We start from the raw sequence: 17,607 nt of genomic DNA on the forward strand, positions 1-17,607 counted from the left end.
TGAGTCTTGCAACTCCAGATGTCCTTCTAACTTGAAATGAAAGCTCTTTCCTCCACCATTCCAATCTCATCGCCTCAGCATTCTTAGATTAGATTACATTACAGCATAGAAACAGGCCCTTTGGCCCAACAAGTCCACACCGACCCGCCGAAGCGCAACCCACCCATATCCCTACATTTACCCCTTACCTAACACTACGGGCAATTTAGCATGGCCAATTCACCTGACCTGCACATCTTTGGACTGTGGGAGGAAACTGGAGGAAACCCACGCAGACACGGGGAGAACGTGCAAACTCCACACAGTCAGTCACCCGAGGCGGGAATTGAATCCAGGTCTCAGGCGCTGTGAGGCAGCAGTGCTAACCACTGTGCCACCGTGCCACCCACTTCTCTATTCTGCATTTGAAAATGGTCACACTTGTAGCCAAATGTTTATAAATTCTGATTATGTGATTGCCTGAAGAAACAATTCAGAAAGAGTGGAGGGGGAAGCAATTGATTTTCAAACAGCAAGTATTTTACCTGAGGTAAAATTGGTTCAGGAGTTAAAACCACCATAGCTCCTGAGGAACGCACACTCAAACGGCGCCTGTCTGGTGATGCAGCGCTTGCCACCCGGCTCCCAGGACGAGTTCGAGAATCAGATGCTGGGCGTGAAATCTCATCAAGCTGGCCTCTAACAATGTCCATTATCACCTAAAATAATGGAACCAATTAACTAAATTATTTTTCAACAAGCACTGACACTATTGTAATGTGAGAGACATTCCCTCTAATGTGCGCAAAGTGATTAGATTTGATTCTCTACAGTGTAGAAACAGGCCCTTTGGCCCAACCAGTCCACACCGACCCTCCAAAGAGTAATCCACCCAGACCCATTTCCCTCTGAGTAATGTACCTACCAATTCACCTGACCTGCACATCTTTGGACTGTGATAGGAAACCGGAGCACCCAAAGGAAACCCATGCAGACACATGAGGCTGGAATCGAACCTGGGACCCTGGTGCTGTGAAGCAACAGTGCTAACCACTGAGCCACCGCCGCCCCATAAAGACCAGATAATTAGCTTTACATGCACACAACTAACCACACACCCCTGTTTTTGTTCAAAATAGTGTCATTTGACCCTTTACAAGGAGGCAAAAAAAGACCCTTGGTTTTATGCCTCATCCAAATGACAGCAGCTCCAATGTTTTAGCATTCAATCAGGACTGCACTGAGCGTCATGCAACACCTTGTGCTCAAGTCTTAGTAGCTGGCTGGTCCACCACCTCCTGATCTAAGGAGTATAGTAGTGCCACTGGACCACGCAGACACCAAAGCTGAATACTATGAGCCTAATCAAAGACTTACTGCAATACTAGTGCACTTCTTCATGCAATTTTACAGACACAAGGCTTTAAAAAAAATTCAAACAAGTCTCAAAGGATTTTACCAATCAACATTACCCATTAACTAGAACTGGCAGCTTGAAACATTAGGTGATGTAATACTTCCCAAAGGCTGTTGGGAATGAAACGTTTGACCTTAAATGAAAATGTAGATATCAAATCAATCAATCAACTCATAAATCCAGAAATTGGTGTGCCCCAGCTTTATTTCACTGAAATCCACATGGTGTAGATAGGCCCACAGCACTGGAAGCAAGTTCCAGGTTCTTGATCCAGTGACTGAAGGAACAGCAACATAGTTCCATGTTAGAATGCTGTGTGGCTTGTAGTATTCCCATAACTCTGTTGCCACATTAATAGAAGTCAAAGGTTTGAATGATGATGCCAAAGAAACCTTGGCAAGTTGCCACAGTGCATCCTTTATATAGTACATCCTGCTGTCACTGTACCATCAAGAAAATGTACACTTACAGTCGTGATGGGTTGGTAATCAAGCAGACTCCTTTGCCTGGATGGATTGAACTTATTGAGTTTTGTTTGAGCTACACTCATCCAGGAAAGTGTTCCATCACACTCCTTACTTGTGGGGAATCAGATGAGTAACTCACTGAGGAACCCACAGTCCCCTCACTGCTCCAGTTTCAATTTGACTGATCCGGTTCAGCTTCTGATTAATGTTAATGCCCAGTACATTGCCAGTGAGGAATTCAGCAATTGTAATGCCATTGAGTGTCATCTGATAATGATTAGATTTGCTCTCCTTGGAGATAGTCATTGCCTAATACTTGTGGGAAACAAATATTACAGCTAGTTATCAGCTGAATCTGAATATTGTCCAGGTCTTGCTGCATTTGGAAATAGATTGGTTCAGTATCTGAGGAGTTACAAACGGTGCCTATCATCAATGAGCATCCCACTCCTGCCCTTGTGATGAAAGGAAGATCATTAATGAAGCAGTTGGTTGAGCCGAGGATACTGCCTTGAAAAACTACTGCAGCAATACACTATGACTAAAATGATTGTTGTCGTTGTTGGAAGCCAGTCTTCTTTTGTGCATAGCATGACTGCCAAGCACTGAAGTGTTTTTTTTCCTAATTCGCATTGACTTCAATCCTGGAATGTCTCAAATCTCAGATCATGCCCAATACTACCTCTCTCGCTGTGCTCAATGAATCACAGTGTTGTTTCTCCCCGAACATCACATCCTACTCAGGAGTCCTTGTACTACACCTCATCCACACAGATATCATTCAATTATGCCAGCTGTACATCAGACTCTTCCAACCTCTACAAACATATAGTTATATGGTTATGACAGAGACATCACCAAAGCCAAGGGACAGTCAGCCAAACGCAACGGCCTGCTTTCTTGCAGTAGAAGCCTGTCCACCTTCCATAAGATGCAGGTCAAGATTATGATGGAATGCTCTCCACCACTTGCCTGGATGGGTGAGGGTTGAACATGACCTATGAAGCTCACCACCATTTAGAACAAACCCGCCCTCTCTTAACTGACAACATATCCATTCAGTATTCCCTCTGTCACTGCATTCAGTGTGCAGTGGCGTTAGTGCTCAGTCACTCTGACAGTCTGGAAACAGCATGGTATCCCAACACCAATCACAGGATTAACTTGCAGTTCCAGAGTGGATCTTGGAGGCCAATCAATGAGTGAACACTACATCCAATACTTAAAACATTCACTCTCTCGCCACCTCCAATACATGGTAACAATTGTATGTATCACCTTCAAGATGCACTGCAGCAATTCACCCAGGCTCTTTTGCCAGCATCTCTTTTGCCCAAATCTCTACCAACTTCACCATGGGAACACCATCTGCAAGTTCCCACTCGTCGTCATGGCTTGGAAATAATCACTGATTCTTCACTGTTGCTGGGTCAAAACCCTGAAATTCCCCCCACCCCACCCCTATAAGGGCAGCGGGTTCACCTGCACCACTAGGACTCACCACCACTTGCTCAAGGGCAACGCTGGCCCAGCCAAGGCGTGAAGAAAATCCCACAGAAAAATAAAACACGGAGAAATCAAGTTCATGAAATTTCACGCCCGGGCACCGGTGAGCTTACTCCTGATATTTACTAATATCGGTGAAAGACATCAATTCAATACCTGAAGAGGCGGGACATCAAACCAAAGGGTTCGCTCACGTTTATGTAAACAGCAAAATGAACCGACTCGGTTTAATCCCGACCCAGAGCAAATACACACCTCCCCCGCCAGGCTCAGGGCCGGATCCTGGAGCTCTCGCCCACTTCCTCCCCCTTCACTATCCTCCCTGCGTTCTCTCGGACGGGCAAGCGGGCGAGTCCGGTTACTAAGGACGCTCAGATCCCGGATGTGTTGCTATTCAAAACAAACTCAACTTTATTTGTCTCTACTGTCATTGGTGCAGAGCTCTGCCCACCCCCTCCCCCCGTAAACATGACATCACCTCGCCGCGAGCTGGAGGATGCACTCCTTTCACTTCCTCAGCTGCTGCCCAATTCTGCACTGAGCTCAACTCCCCCTCCCCCTCATTGGCTGCTCCTCACACCCCCTCTTCCTCATTGGGTGCTCCTCACACCCCCTCTTCCTCATTGGCTGCTCCTCACACCCCCTCCTCCTCATTGGCTGCTCCTCACACCCCCTCCTCCTCATTGGCTGCTCCTCACACCCCGCCCACTCATTGCCTTTTCCCCACATTCTCCCCCCTTTGGCTACACCCCATATCACCCCTACCTGATCCCCGCACACCTTCCACCTCATTGGCTGCTCCCTACATTCGCCCTACACCGCCCCTTTCATTGGCTGCTCCCCACATTTCCACCCAACCCCATTGGCTACCCACCCCCTATTATCTGCTCCCCATACCCCCTCCACCTCCTTGTCTGTTGCCTACTACCTCTCCCCCTCATTGGCTGCTCCCCACTATCCCCCTCCGCACACACACACACACAATGGCTGCTCCCCCGCATTGGCTGCTGCCCCCATTTCCCCACCCCCAACTACATTGGCTACCCATTCCCATTGTCTACTCGCCACTCTTCATCCCAACCTCCCCCCCCCCCACCCCTAACCCACCTAACCTGGCTGGTCCCAAATCCTGCCCCCTCCCTCCACCAATGCACGTTCCCTCTGCCGCTCACTGGCTTCTCCACACTCCACCCCCTTTGCAGGCTGTTCCTCAATCATTCCCTTGTCGGCTGCTCACAAATGATTAAAGGATCATATGAAACAGTATCAAGATTAGCGTGGTGCTGGAAAAGCACAGCAAGTCAGGCAGGATCCAAGGAGCAGGAAAATCGACGTTTCAGGAGGGCTTTTCCCTCAGTAAATACTGATGCAAAATTCTCGTTTAGTATCTCCCCTATTTTCTGTGGCTCCACACAAAGGCCGCCTTGCTGATCTTTGAGGGGCCCTATTCTCTCCCTAGTTACCCTTTATCCTTAATTTGTAAAAACTCTTTGAATTCTCCTTAGTTCTATTTGCCAAAGCTATCTCATGTCTCCTTTTTGCCCTCCTCATTTCCCTCTTAAGTATACTCCTACTTCCTTTATATTCTTCTCAGGATTCACTCAATCTATCCTGTCTATACCTTACATATGCTTCCTTTTTCTTAACCAAACCCTCAATTTCTTTAGTCATCCAGCATTCCCTATACCTACTAGCCTTTCCTTTCACCCTTACAGGAATATACTTTCTCTGGATTCTAGTTATCTCATTTCTGAAGGCTTCCCATTTTCCAGCTGTCACTTTACCTGCAAACATCTGCCCCCAATCAGCTTTTGAAATTTCTTGACTAATAACGTCAAAATTGGCCTTTCTCCAATTTAGAACTTCAACTTTTAGTTCTGATCTATCCTTTTCCATCACTATTTTAAATCTAATAGAATTATGGTTGCTGGCCCCAAAGTGTTCCCCCACTGACACCTCAGTCACCGCCCTGATTTATTTCCCAAGAGTAGGTCAAGATTTGCACCTTCTCTGGTAGGTACATCCACATACTGAATCAGAAAATTTTCTTGTACACACTTAACAAATTCCTCTCCATCTAAATCCTTAACACTATGGCAGTCCCAGTCTATGTTTGGAAAGTTAAAATCCTCTACCGTAACCACTCTATTATTCTTACAGATAGCGGAGATGTCCTTACAAGTTAGTTTCTCAATTTCCCTCTGACTATTAGGGGGTCTATAATACAATCCCAATAAGGTGATTATCCCTTTCTTATTTCTCACTTCCACTGAAATCACTTCCCTGGATGTATTTCCAGGAATATCCTCCCTCAGCACAGCTGTAATGCTATCCCTTATCAAATACATTACCACCACCCCCCCCCCACCCCCCTCCTCTCTTGCTTCCCTTTCTAGCCATCCTGTAGCATCATATCTTGGAACATTAAGCTGCCAGCCCTGCCCATCCCTGAGCCATGTTTCTGTAATTGCTATGATATCCCAGTCCCATGTTCCTAACCATACCCCGAGTTAATCTGCCTTCCCTGTTAGGCCCCTTGCATTGAAATAAATGCAGTTTAATTTATTAGTCCTATCTTGTCCCTGCCTGCCCTGACTGTTTGACTCGCTTCTGTTCTCAACTGTACCAGTCTCAGATTGATCTCTTTCCTCACTATCTCCCTGGGTCCCACCACACACACCCACACTGCCCCCCACCCCCTTCCTAGTTTAAATCCTCCTGAGCAGCTTTAAAAAATCTCCCTGCCAGTATATTAATCCCCTTCCAATTTAAGCACACCTTTGGAATGTATGAGGAAACCAGAGCACCCGGAAGAAACCCACACCGACACAGGGAGAATGTACAAACTCCACATAGACAGTCCCCCAAGGCTGGAATTGAGCACAGGTCCCTGGCCTTCTTCTTACATTAGCATTCTTGTAAATTGGCCCAAAGAGTTCAAGACAAAAAGCCTCAACAAAAAGTATCCTTTTACAGCAATATTTAAGCTTGGTACTCCAAAAAAATGATAAGTTATATAAATACAATGTGTTATTGTTCAGATTCTCCTCCCAGCTGAAAATGTGTTGCTGGAAAAGCACAGCAGGTCAGGCAGCATCCAAGGAACAGGAGAATCGACGTTTCGGGCATGAGCCTTGAAGAAGGGCTGATGCCCGAAACGTCGATTCTCCTGCTCCTTGGATGCTGCCTGACCTGCTGCGCTTTTCCAGCAACACATTTTCAGCTCTGATCTCCAGCATCTGCAGTCCTCACTTACTCCTCGCAGATTCTCCTCCCAGTTTAGTTACCTGCTGTGAATCATGCTCAACTCTTAGTGTTTTCACATCCATCAGCTTTTCAGAAGAAAATTTGTGTTTTCTATCTTCCAATAGAGGGCAGTCATATATTTGTGTCTGAAATTTGAGATCTCAATGCTATAAATATGTTGCAGCGATTTGTTTACGACAGGAAAAGCAAGGGTTTCTGGTTTCAAAGCAAACGAGTGAGAAACAAGCGATACAGAAATTATGCAACAAATCCTCTGGGTTAGAATCAATAGGGTGCTCACAGTGACAGAAACTCTACATGACATTGTTGAGATCACAGCAAGATTACTGCATACAGTTTTGGCCTCTTTATTTAAGGACAAATATACATGCTTGGACGCATTTCAGAGAAGGGTCACCAGCCTTGTGGGAAAAGAGAAGGCCGATCCTGCTGAATGGTTTCCTGAGACAAAAAAAATTGCAGATGCTGGAATCTAACGTAGACAGGCAGGAGGCTGGAAGAGCACAGCAAACCAGGCAGCATCAGGAGGTGCAGAAGATAATATTTCATGTGTAACCCTTCTTCACGTCAACTTCTGTACCTCTTGATGCTGCCTGGCTTGCTGTGCTCTTCCAGCCTCCTGCCTGTCTATTCGAGAATAGTTTCCTGAGCAGACTGTCAAAGTCATTTGGCATGCTGCCTCATTGCTAGAACTTTTTAACAAGCACCAAGATGTAGCTGCACATAGGTGGTGAGAAGGGCACAAATCAGCAGATCCCTCAAGCATGCCAGGTCTCTGTTCCATGGCACACTGCCCTCGAGATAGCTGCAGTGGTAAGGTGACCATTGCACATCTCTTCTGGAATGTGCCTTTGAGATATGCAATGGCTTTCCCCAATTGGTTCTGTGACGCAGGACCCTGTGCTCGACAGGTTCTTCCCCGGCACGCACACTGAGACAAATATCAACTGTGCCTGGAGGACCATCAACTTGTAAATGATGCTCTTTGATCTGCCTGAAACTTTATTTTGAACTTAAGAAGCTGCCTTGATCCAAGTCACTGAAAAGAAACAGAACAGACAGCAGTTGCTGTCACCGTAAAAAGAAATCCTATATGAACATAGCTGTGACACCAATTTTATCTCTCTTAGTATCTGCCTCCCTTTCATTCCATGAGGAAAACAGCTGACAATAATAAAGAATGACTCAAGACAGATGGTGTTCTGCCCCTCATTCAGTTGCTCACCGCTTACGAGGAAAGGATTCTGGGGGACTCTGACCACACCAAGCAGGGCACAGATTAGTACTAGAGGTTTCCGTCATTATAGAATCCCTATAGTGTGGAAACAGGCCATTTAGCCCAACAATTCCACACCAACCCTCCAAAGAGTAAACCACCCAGACCCATTCCCCTATCTATTACTCCACATTTCCCCTAACATGGGGAGAACATGCAAACTCTGCACAGACAGTCGCCCGAGACTGGAATCAAACCCGGATTCCTGGCACTATGAGGCAGCAGTACTAACCACTGAGCAACTGTGCCACCCCTCAGGCTCTAAGAGGCAATTAATTTATTTTGAACTGTGTATGACAGTAGGCATAGAAGAGAAATAAAAATGAAAACATGCTTAATGGAATTGCTAAGAGATGAACATTATCCATTTCCCTTGACTTGCCGTGCTGGGAACCCTTGACGGAAGGCTCACTGATACCTGTCAGTATTGTGTCTATATTAAACAGCATGGCAGTAATATGAACCTGGGACCTCTGGAATAGGGAAAATGTGCAAAGATTCATGGCAAGGATAATGTGAGCATCTAGGTAAACTCAAAGTGAGTTAGCACTATGATAGCAAGTGACGAGACTAGAGATGCAGCCTAATCCAGTCCATGAACTGGAACATCATAGAGTCATAGAACTGTATACCAAGGAGAATGGACCTTCAGGTCTATCTTGTCCAGCCAACCAGATATCCTAAATTAATCTAGTCCGATTTGCCAGTGCCTTTGTTCTTTATCCAACCATATCCCTCTAAACCCTCGTTATTCACGTATCCATCCATCCACTTTTAAGTGTGCCCCTGAATGCAAAATGTCCTGCTGCAGCAGTACAATGATAACTATCAGTACAGCCTGGGGTGCAGCATTGAAATGAAGACATATCTTGTAAGTGAATTGGAGATGTACTGGTTGGCGCATGTCAGGGGTCAATGTCAGAGGACATGGGCTACCTATGGCCATGTGATGTTAATGCCTGGTTTTCAATATGCAGCCAATTCAGAGCAAGCAGTAAGCTAAATCCACCAGAAGCTCACTTGGGTTTCCTTGTTGAGTTTTCCCCATGTCAAACTTATTTGTAAATTTGTAAGATGAAGGCAGAATATTAATGAAGCAAATTTTTCTATTAACAAGGTGTTAAACAAACAGTAATTGTCATTCATTGGCAACTTGGTGATGCCTAGTGAGAATCTCACCATTCCATCTGTGAAAAGTGCAAAAGATGGTTCAAGTTGCTTGTGATGTTGAGATGGGCCTCACTGTATTTGTCATCTGATTCTTCCACACATCTCATCATAGCCCACATTGCTCAGACCTCTTCAAAGCTTTGCCCATTATGTATGTTTCATTGTTCATACGTAAGATACCTTCAGGAGACATGCTCATGATATCATCACTATATTGTAGCATATAACCTGAGGATACAGAGGTCTCATATTCCATCTTACCTTAAATCACTTGAAGCATGGTACACTGTTAGAGGCATGCTCCGCTGCTGTATTACTGAAGTTTAATATTAGGCCAAATACTTCTACTTCTGAGAAATGTAACATTTATGCAAAGTAGTTATTTGTAATAAAAAATCTATTGTATTCTTCAATACCAGAATATCCACATACAGTTTCTTACAGGAGATAACATAAGTGTAGCCACAACAGGTGAAGCAAATTGTTAGAGTTCAAACTCATACCAAGATCTGATGAGTATTTCCAGCATCTTGGTTGTTAAATAAATAAATATAATACTTTTATTCAAATCGTTGCAATTACGTGCTCATGGGGACAGACACATTTTTCTTTCTACTCATTATCGAGAAAATCTTTCTCGTCACAAAGATTATCTTTTCCTCTTGGTCTTCAATATATACTTTTGCTTTCCTAGGTTGCATCTCATGTAGACCAGTAATGAAAGCCTAGTACAATACTACCAGGACCACGGTCATAGTATATCTGTACATGTAGGAGTAAAATGAGTTCAAGTCATTCATGTAATTTCTTTCTTTTTCCACAAAAAGCTTACATTGCCCTGGGAGGATAGGAAGTGCACAAGGATAGAGCTTTTCGTGTTAAGTGGTCAGTGTCTGACAGTCGAGACAATCCTGGAAGGGGAAAATGGCAGCAGAGGTGCAAGATGAAAGGGACAGGATCTGTAAAGGAAATTCTTCTTATTTTTAAATATGTCAGTTCCTGAAGCTTCTTCCAAAAATTCTTGTGCAGACGAACAAATGATGGAAGAAAATTATTAAAGCAGATCAAAGGATGTGAAGAACAAAAGGGAATTGTTACTATGGTAACATATCTTCAGAAACTGTTAATTGAACTTCTTGTTACAATATAACCTCAAGAAATTTTAACTTGTAAAAAAGATTAAGTATCTGATCCCACACCCATCACCTTATACACATGTTCACATTAAATTGCCTTTTAGATTACTGTGCTTTAATTTTGTCTTAAAGTGGAGAAATAAAAGCTGCTAATTAATCATGTTGACCCCAGATTGGCCTGTTCCTTTTCTTGTGGTGAATAATTAACCTTTTCTTTACATGTTCATAAATGATCATCTGAGCAGCTGTGACGCTGAATACTGCAGCAGTTTGGAAACAAAGCTAGGGCACATGGTGGCTCAGTGGTTAGCATGACTGCCTCACAGTGCTAGGGATCTGGGTTCAATTTCATTCTTGGGAGACTGTCTGTGCGAAGCTCACATGTTCTCCTTGTGTCTGTGTGGGTTTCTGCAAGGTGCCCTAGTTACCTCCCACATTCCAAAGTTGTGCAGTTTAGGTGGATAATGTCCAGGATGTGTAGGTTAGATGGATTAGCAATGGGAAATGCTACAGTAGTGGGTGTGGCTCTTTGAAGGGTCAGTGTGGACTCAATGGGCTGAATGGCCTGATTCCATGATTCCTTTAGCAAATGATCTGCTATTACAGGACACAATGAAGAAATGCAACCCAATTGTGCCTATATTCAGATGTACAATAAAACTGCTGTCCAGCAATTTTTACTTTTGGATGCTAATAGTGCAAAAGAAAAAGGTTGTGATATTTGACTTATTTTCGGAATTACAGATAGTGTTTTAGTCGCAAAATGGCATCCTGGCTGCGTGTGCACACTTTCAGCATAGCTTATTCTAAAGTGCCACTTTAGTAATGACATTTGTGCACACATTAGGAACATATGACAGAAGTGTCATCAGTTGGCATACAACACTGACTTCACACAAATGGCACAATTTATCACCTCAAAACTCCAGCTAATGTGATCTCTTAACATTGCACAACTAAAAATGTCGTCAAGGTTCAACAGACCCTCCACCAGCATTACTTAAAAGGACCATCAACTACTTTCAGATTAGTAGCTGACTGATCTCTTCATGCATTTGCCAAAGTGATGTGAACTTTCTACTGCTGTGTAAAGTCTGCAGGCAATGATGATGTAAATGCTGAAGACTTTTGCTTTGACGTTAAGGGATCAGTCAGATTCCTGTTCCTAGTCTTGTACAATAGTTATCATCTCTGTTCCCCTGCAGCATCCTGGGGGAATGCAGCAGAGGCAATACTGAAACTTCTAAGCTGCTCTCAGACAGAGGAGATAGAGAACGGTTCTAAGCTTGAGGTCTTATTCATCAAGGGTCCCTGTGGCATTCGGTAAAGCATCAGTCAATACTTGCCTGTTTCCTTTCAACCCTATTGTTCTACTTTACGTACTCTATACCAAAGAATACATCAAACATAAGCAAAATTAAAAGGTGGAAAATCTCCAAACAATCTTGTATTAGATTAGATTATTTACAGTGTGGAAACAGGCCCTTCGGCCCAACAAGTCCACACCGACCCGCAACCTGCCCAGACCCCTACATTTACCCCTTCAGCTAACACTACGGGCAATTTAGCATGGCCAATTCACCTGGTCTGCACATCTTTGGACTGTGGGAGGAAACCAGAGCACCCAGAGGAAACCCACGCAGACACGGGGAGAATGTGCAAACTCCACACAGTCAGTCGCCTGAGGCGGGAATTGAACCTGGGTCTCTGGCGCTGTGAGGCAGCAGTGCTAACCACTGTGCCGCTCACAAATGTCACGAGTGTGTAATTATACTATAATATATTTTGCAACAAGAGCCAATCTGATTTTAAAATGGCAACAAATCTTGCAAATTGAGGAAACATGGCTACCTTTGTGGATTCCAGTTTGTATTGTGACTAGACTATACGTACATCATGAAGAAATCATAAGCCATCTTTTGAAATTCAATGAACATTTCTAAGGGTAAACAGGAACTATCTAACAATAGTTCACCCAAAAGTATGAGCAGTATTTTCTAGCTCACCACAACCTGACAATGAAAGCCAATGAAAGGGAAGGTGGTGGCCTGGGTTTCACTGCTGAACTGTTAGTCAAGAGACCCAGGTAGTATTCTGGGGGCCTGGGTTCAAATCTCAATGTGGCAAAAGGTTGCATTTGAATTCAATAAAAATCTGGAAATAAGTGAGTATTGATGGTCATGAATCCATGGTCAGTGTTTGGAAAAACTCATCTGATTCACTAGTGTCTTTTAGGAAAGGTAACTGCTGTCCTTACTTGGGCTGGCTTACACGTGATTCCAGATCCACAGTAGAAAAAATGGCTGACTATTAACTGCCCTCTGGGCTATCAGGGATAGGCAATATATGCTGGCGTCTCCGGAGGAACCCTCATCCCATGAATGAATAAACGAAAATCCAAGCTAATGACAATTAATGGTTAGTTACATTGTACAAAAGACATGGATTAACAAATTTGGAAGCAATTTCATAATAGCAGCCTTTTTAATCTGCACAAGAGAGTCTGCGAACAAGCATTTTGGGCGGAACCTCCCATCACCTCCAACAAGAACTCTGAGAGGCAACAGTAAGGGTTTTCAACTAAAGGGAACAAAAACTGGAATATAGAAATCCACTGTTGTTATGCAAAGAGACTTGGAACCTGCAAATGACTGAAATGCAGATCTAGTGAGGAAAAAGAAATCTCTCTTTTCTCTTCAATTGTGCTGATCTGCTGAGGCCACTTGTACAGGCAAGTACGAACTGGAAGTACTCTGGAAGTAATTGCAGCTTCTGAATCTCACTTCAGGTTTTCAAACTTCTTCCACTTCAGGAAGAAAAACCTTCCAGGCTACACCTGGAATGATCTTACAAGTAATGTTTATTTTTTAGTTACTTTTAATCTTTATGGATCTTCAGATCATAATCTCATCACTTGTACTTGAAATAACTACAGCAGTAGATAGATTAACCTTCATTTTGTTTAAGGCTAAATTTTGCAGCTGTATCAAAAGCCAGAGTGGGGAAATAAATGAGTAGTACAAACTCACAGTTTGTAGAGTACTCTGAGGACACAACTGATGTAACAAGTATCTTCACAATTTCCTGCATAAAGATCTCTTTCTCCTCAGCCTGAGGCTTGGCCTTTAACCCACGTCCAGGCCAATAAAACTCATCTCTCACCAAACACTATCAACATTCACCAAATTAAAGTTTGTGGTATTAGCTGTAGATGTATTTTATCAGAAATATTGTTGTCATTCTATCCAACTGTCCAACTGTAACAAAGTGCCTCAAGAAAGCTAGAATTAGAATTTGATGTTGTGAGAAAAAGCACAAATTTCAGGGGCAACTTTACAGATTTATACAAGAAACCAATGTTGTTGCATTTTCAATTCAACTCACATTAGGTTTTCAGTTAGCTTTCCCAAAATAGTGCATTTGATGACTCAGAACTGTCCTTTATACGTGTACTGAATAATAATTCTACTAGTAGGATTGATAGGTCACCCTGTATTTCAACCTTATTTGCATTATATCCATAAATATGCTTATTGCAACAATACTATCACCAATCACGCAATGATTGGCAGTTTAGTTTAAGTGAATTTTGATGACTAATGTGTTCTGTTGTAAAGCAGAATATGGATGAATTAAAATAAGTGGGCCTACAATTATGCATGCAGGTCATATTAATTATATTGATACTCATCACTAACAAACAGTAATATCTTTTAAGTAGGCAGAGTAAATTGGCATTGAAATCTATTATAACGTTTTACACATTATTTGAATAAAAAGGTGAAACTGTGCCAGTTCTGAGCACTGAGCTGAATTTAGAGACATTGAATCATAGAGTCATAGACATGCATAGCACGGAAATGGACTCTTCAGTCTAACTTGTCCATACCGACTAGATATCCTAAGTTAATCTAGTCCCATTTACCAGCACTTGACCTAATTCCCTCTAAACCCTTCCTATTCATATACCCATCCAGATGCCCTTTAAATATTGTAATTGTACCAGCCTCTTCCACTTCCTCTGGCAGCTCATTCCATATATGCACTGCTCTTGGCATGAAAATTTGCCCCATAGATCCCTTTTAAATCTTTCCTTAAACCTAAACCTCTCACCTTAAACCTATGCCCTCCAGTTCTGGACTCCCCCATCCCAGGGGAAAGACCTTGCCTATTTATCCTATCCATGAATCTATAAACCTCAGCCTCTGATGGTCCAGGGAAAACAGCCCCAACCTATTCAGCCTCTCCCTATACCTCAAACCCTCCAAACCTGGCAACTTCCTTGTCAATCTTAAGCATGAATTTCAAACCTGAATTTCAAAAATAGTTGCCATAATTTATCCTATGTGGCTGAATCTTACTATTTTTTGGCTAAGAGTTGCCTCAGGTTTTTTGTTGGGAATCTCTTCACGACAACTATTGAAACTTTTCACCAAATCTTACAAAAACACCTCACTGACTTTCTACTGTGCCCATGGCTTTCAACATATCCAATTCTATCACTATCATAGAACAATGACTCAAGAGACATGTATTCTCATCTCACTATCGCATTTACTTGGCTTGAAATTAAAATCTTGCCAATATTTTCTAACCCAATGAAAATTGAAAAATGGTGCAATGTTTTAACAGGCTAAAGGCTCATGAAGGGCCCATTTGGTGCTCCTGTCCTGGAACAACTAAATCCAATTCTGTTTGAGTCCCTACCAGTGCTACTCTGAATTGCCCATGAGAGAGTTGTGGAGAACAAATTTGTTGCTCTTTGCCATAAAAAGCTCAAATGAAAATTGATAATGCTCAGCAGAATTTGTCAAAAATTATAAAACATAAACAACAGATATCATTGATATGATATATATATATATTATACAAAATTATTTCAAAACATGGATTGACCAGTTAAGCCAAATTGTTTTGGTTGCACATTCTATTTAATCCTACATAAGTAGAGCACATTGTCACTGGTGCCAAAAATTAAAGAGGAAATTCTTAATATTACAAAAAAGAATTGTGCACTATTGATTCACAGTAACCAAGTGTTTAAACCTTGAGAAAATTAGCTCACAAGACTATGAAAAATTTTCTGTAATCTGCTTTCATTAGCTGGCACACTTTAACAGCTTGGCCAACTTGACTTTCTTTTTAAAAATTAATGTTTTCACAAATGATTGAGGAACCTTAAACTGGTCACATCCATCATCAGACAAGGCAAAAAAAAATACTTTCAATGTAAAATGATCTTCAATTAATTCAGAGTTTATCTTTTCACCTTTTCATACATATGATAAATGATATATTTCCCTCTGTTCTCTCTCAGAATGCAAATCCCCATGACATGACTTTGACAAGAATTTAATAGTTCAGTGATTTCTTGTAATAGAATGCATGAGGTAAAATAAAAAAAAGAAATCACTCACAATATTTGAATTTTCAAAGTAAACCATGAATCATTTTTAAACACTTGTGTACTGCAAGGATCAGTGCTGGGTCCACTGTTGTGCATCATTTATATAAACAATTTAGATGTGAGTATATGAGACATGGTTGAAACATTTGCAGATTCCATCAACATTGATGGTATCATGGATAGTGAAGAAGGTTATCTAAGAGTACAATGAGATCTTGATCAACTGAGCCAGTGGACCAAGGAATGACAGAATTTATTTCAGATAAATGCGGGGTGTTGCAATTTGTTACGACAAACCTGGGCAGGACTTACACAGTTAATGGTAGCGTCTGGGAAGTTTGTCAAACAGAGAGACCAAGGGGTGCAGGTACATACCTCCTTGAAAGTGGTGTCACAAGGAGACAGGGTGGTAAAGAAGGCAGTTAGCACACATACCTTCATTGGTCAAAACATTGAGGACAAAAGTTGGGATATTATGTTACAGCTGTACAAGATATTGTAAGGCCACATTTGGAGTACTGCATTCAATTCTGGTCTCTCTGCTATAGGAAGTATGTTATTAAACTGGAAAGGGCACAAGAAAGATTTGCAAGGATATTACTAAGACTGGAAGGTTTGAGTTATAAGGAGAGGCTACAACTTTTTTTCCATAGAGCACAGGAGCTTCAAGGGTGACCTTATAGAGGTTTATGAAGTCATTAGGGACATTGTAAAGCTGCCACACTTGCAATCTCTTACTGTATGCATATGACATGATTTGTGCTGCATACATTAGAATAAAGTCCAAGTACAGGCATACCATAGCCGTTGTGACCAAAGTCTACTACATTGCAATGTATCAAGGACAACGCCAATTGTCACTTGTGTGTGCCACAAATGCTGACTCTAAAGGACCTGTTCTTTTTCTGCTTTCTTCCACACAGGTTCATTCAAACTATGACCAATGGATCCAACCACAGTAGGCATTAACATGGTGCAAAATTTTAACAGGCTAAAGGCTCGAAAAGGGCTTATTTGGTGTTCCTGTCCTGGAACAATTAAATCCCAATCTTGTTGAGTCTCTACCAGTGCTACCCTAAATTAGAACTATGACCAGTGGACCCAATCATTCTCGGTGTGAACATCGCTGCGGCAATGATGCAACAAAGGGCAAACAAATTGAGGAGGAACAAAAGCACCAGCAAACCCAGAACCAGCAGCAATGTCCAATGGTTGTAAACACCCTCCACATAAAGAAGTCACAGCTGAAGATCTGATGCTACCCTCAGGAAGTGGAATAGGCACATAGGACCATTGTCCTTGATGCCATTGTCACCAGATGAATGAGCTGCCGTACCATCGTAAAATGTTGTAAAAACATAGAAAATAGGAGGAATAGGCCATTTGGCCCTTTGAGACTACTCTGCCATCCACTATGATTATTGCTGATAATTCAACTCAATACCCTGTTCCCGCTTTCTCTCCATCTCTTTAATCCCAAGAATTATATCTAACTCATTCTTGAAAACATTCAATGTTTTGGCCTCAACTACTTTCTGTAGCAGAGGATTCTACAGGTTCAACACTTTCCAGGTGAAGAAAAATCTTTTCATCTCAGTTCTAAGTGGGCGGCATGGTGGCACAGTGATTAGCACTACTGCCTCACAGCGCCAGGGACCGGGTTCAATTCCTGTCTCAGGCGACTGACTGTGTGGAGTTTGCATATTCTCTGCGTGGGTTTCCTCCCACAGTCCAAAAATGCACAGGTTAGGTGAATTGGCCATGCTAAATTGCCCACAGTGTTAGTGTAGGGGAATGTGTGTGGGTGGTGGGTCAGCGTGGACTTGTTGGGCTGAAGGTCCTATTTCCACGCTGTAAGTGGTCTACCCTGTATCATTAGATGGTGATCTCTGGTTTTGCACTCCCCAGTCATTGGGAACATCCTCTTGTGTTTAGTCCTATTAGAATTTTATCAGTTTCTATGAGATCCTTCCCTATTCTTC

The 17,607-nt window shown here is 42.5% G+C and overlaps 1 protein-coding gene across 3 annotated transcripts in view; it reads right to left on the reverse strand.

The window, feature by feature from the left end:
* fsip1 (fibrous sheath interacting protein 1) overlaps positions 1-17,607 on the reverse strand; it is a 416,185-nt gene that overhangs the window by 387,338 nt on the left and 11,240 nt on the right. The window contains exons 1-2 of one of the 3 annotated variants that reach the window (XM_072569085.1): positions 3,625-3,796; positions 525-698 (exon numbers count right to left, since the gene is read on the reverse strand). In XM_072569085.1, the coding sequence (XP_072425186.1) occupies positions 525-692 (168 nt within the window). In that variant the 5' untranslated portion in view covers positions 693-698; positions 3,625-3,796. Of the gene's footprint in view, positions 1-524; positions 699-3,525; positions 3,797-17,607 lie in introns of those variants that run through there. The other 2 variants (XM_072569084.1, XM_072569083.1) reach the window with 2 other exon arrangements.

This window comes from Chiloscyllium punctatum, chromosome 4, assembly GCF_047496795.1.
Source record: "Chiloscyllium punctatum isolate Juve2018m chromosome 4, sChiPun1.3, whole genome shotgun sequence".
In the NCBI taxonomy this organism is placed as follows: Eukaryota; Metazoa; Chordata; class Chondrichthyes; order Orectolobiformes; family Hemiscylliidae; genus Chiloscyllium; species Chiloscyllium punctatum.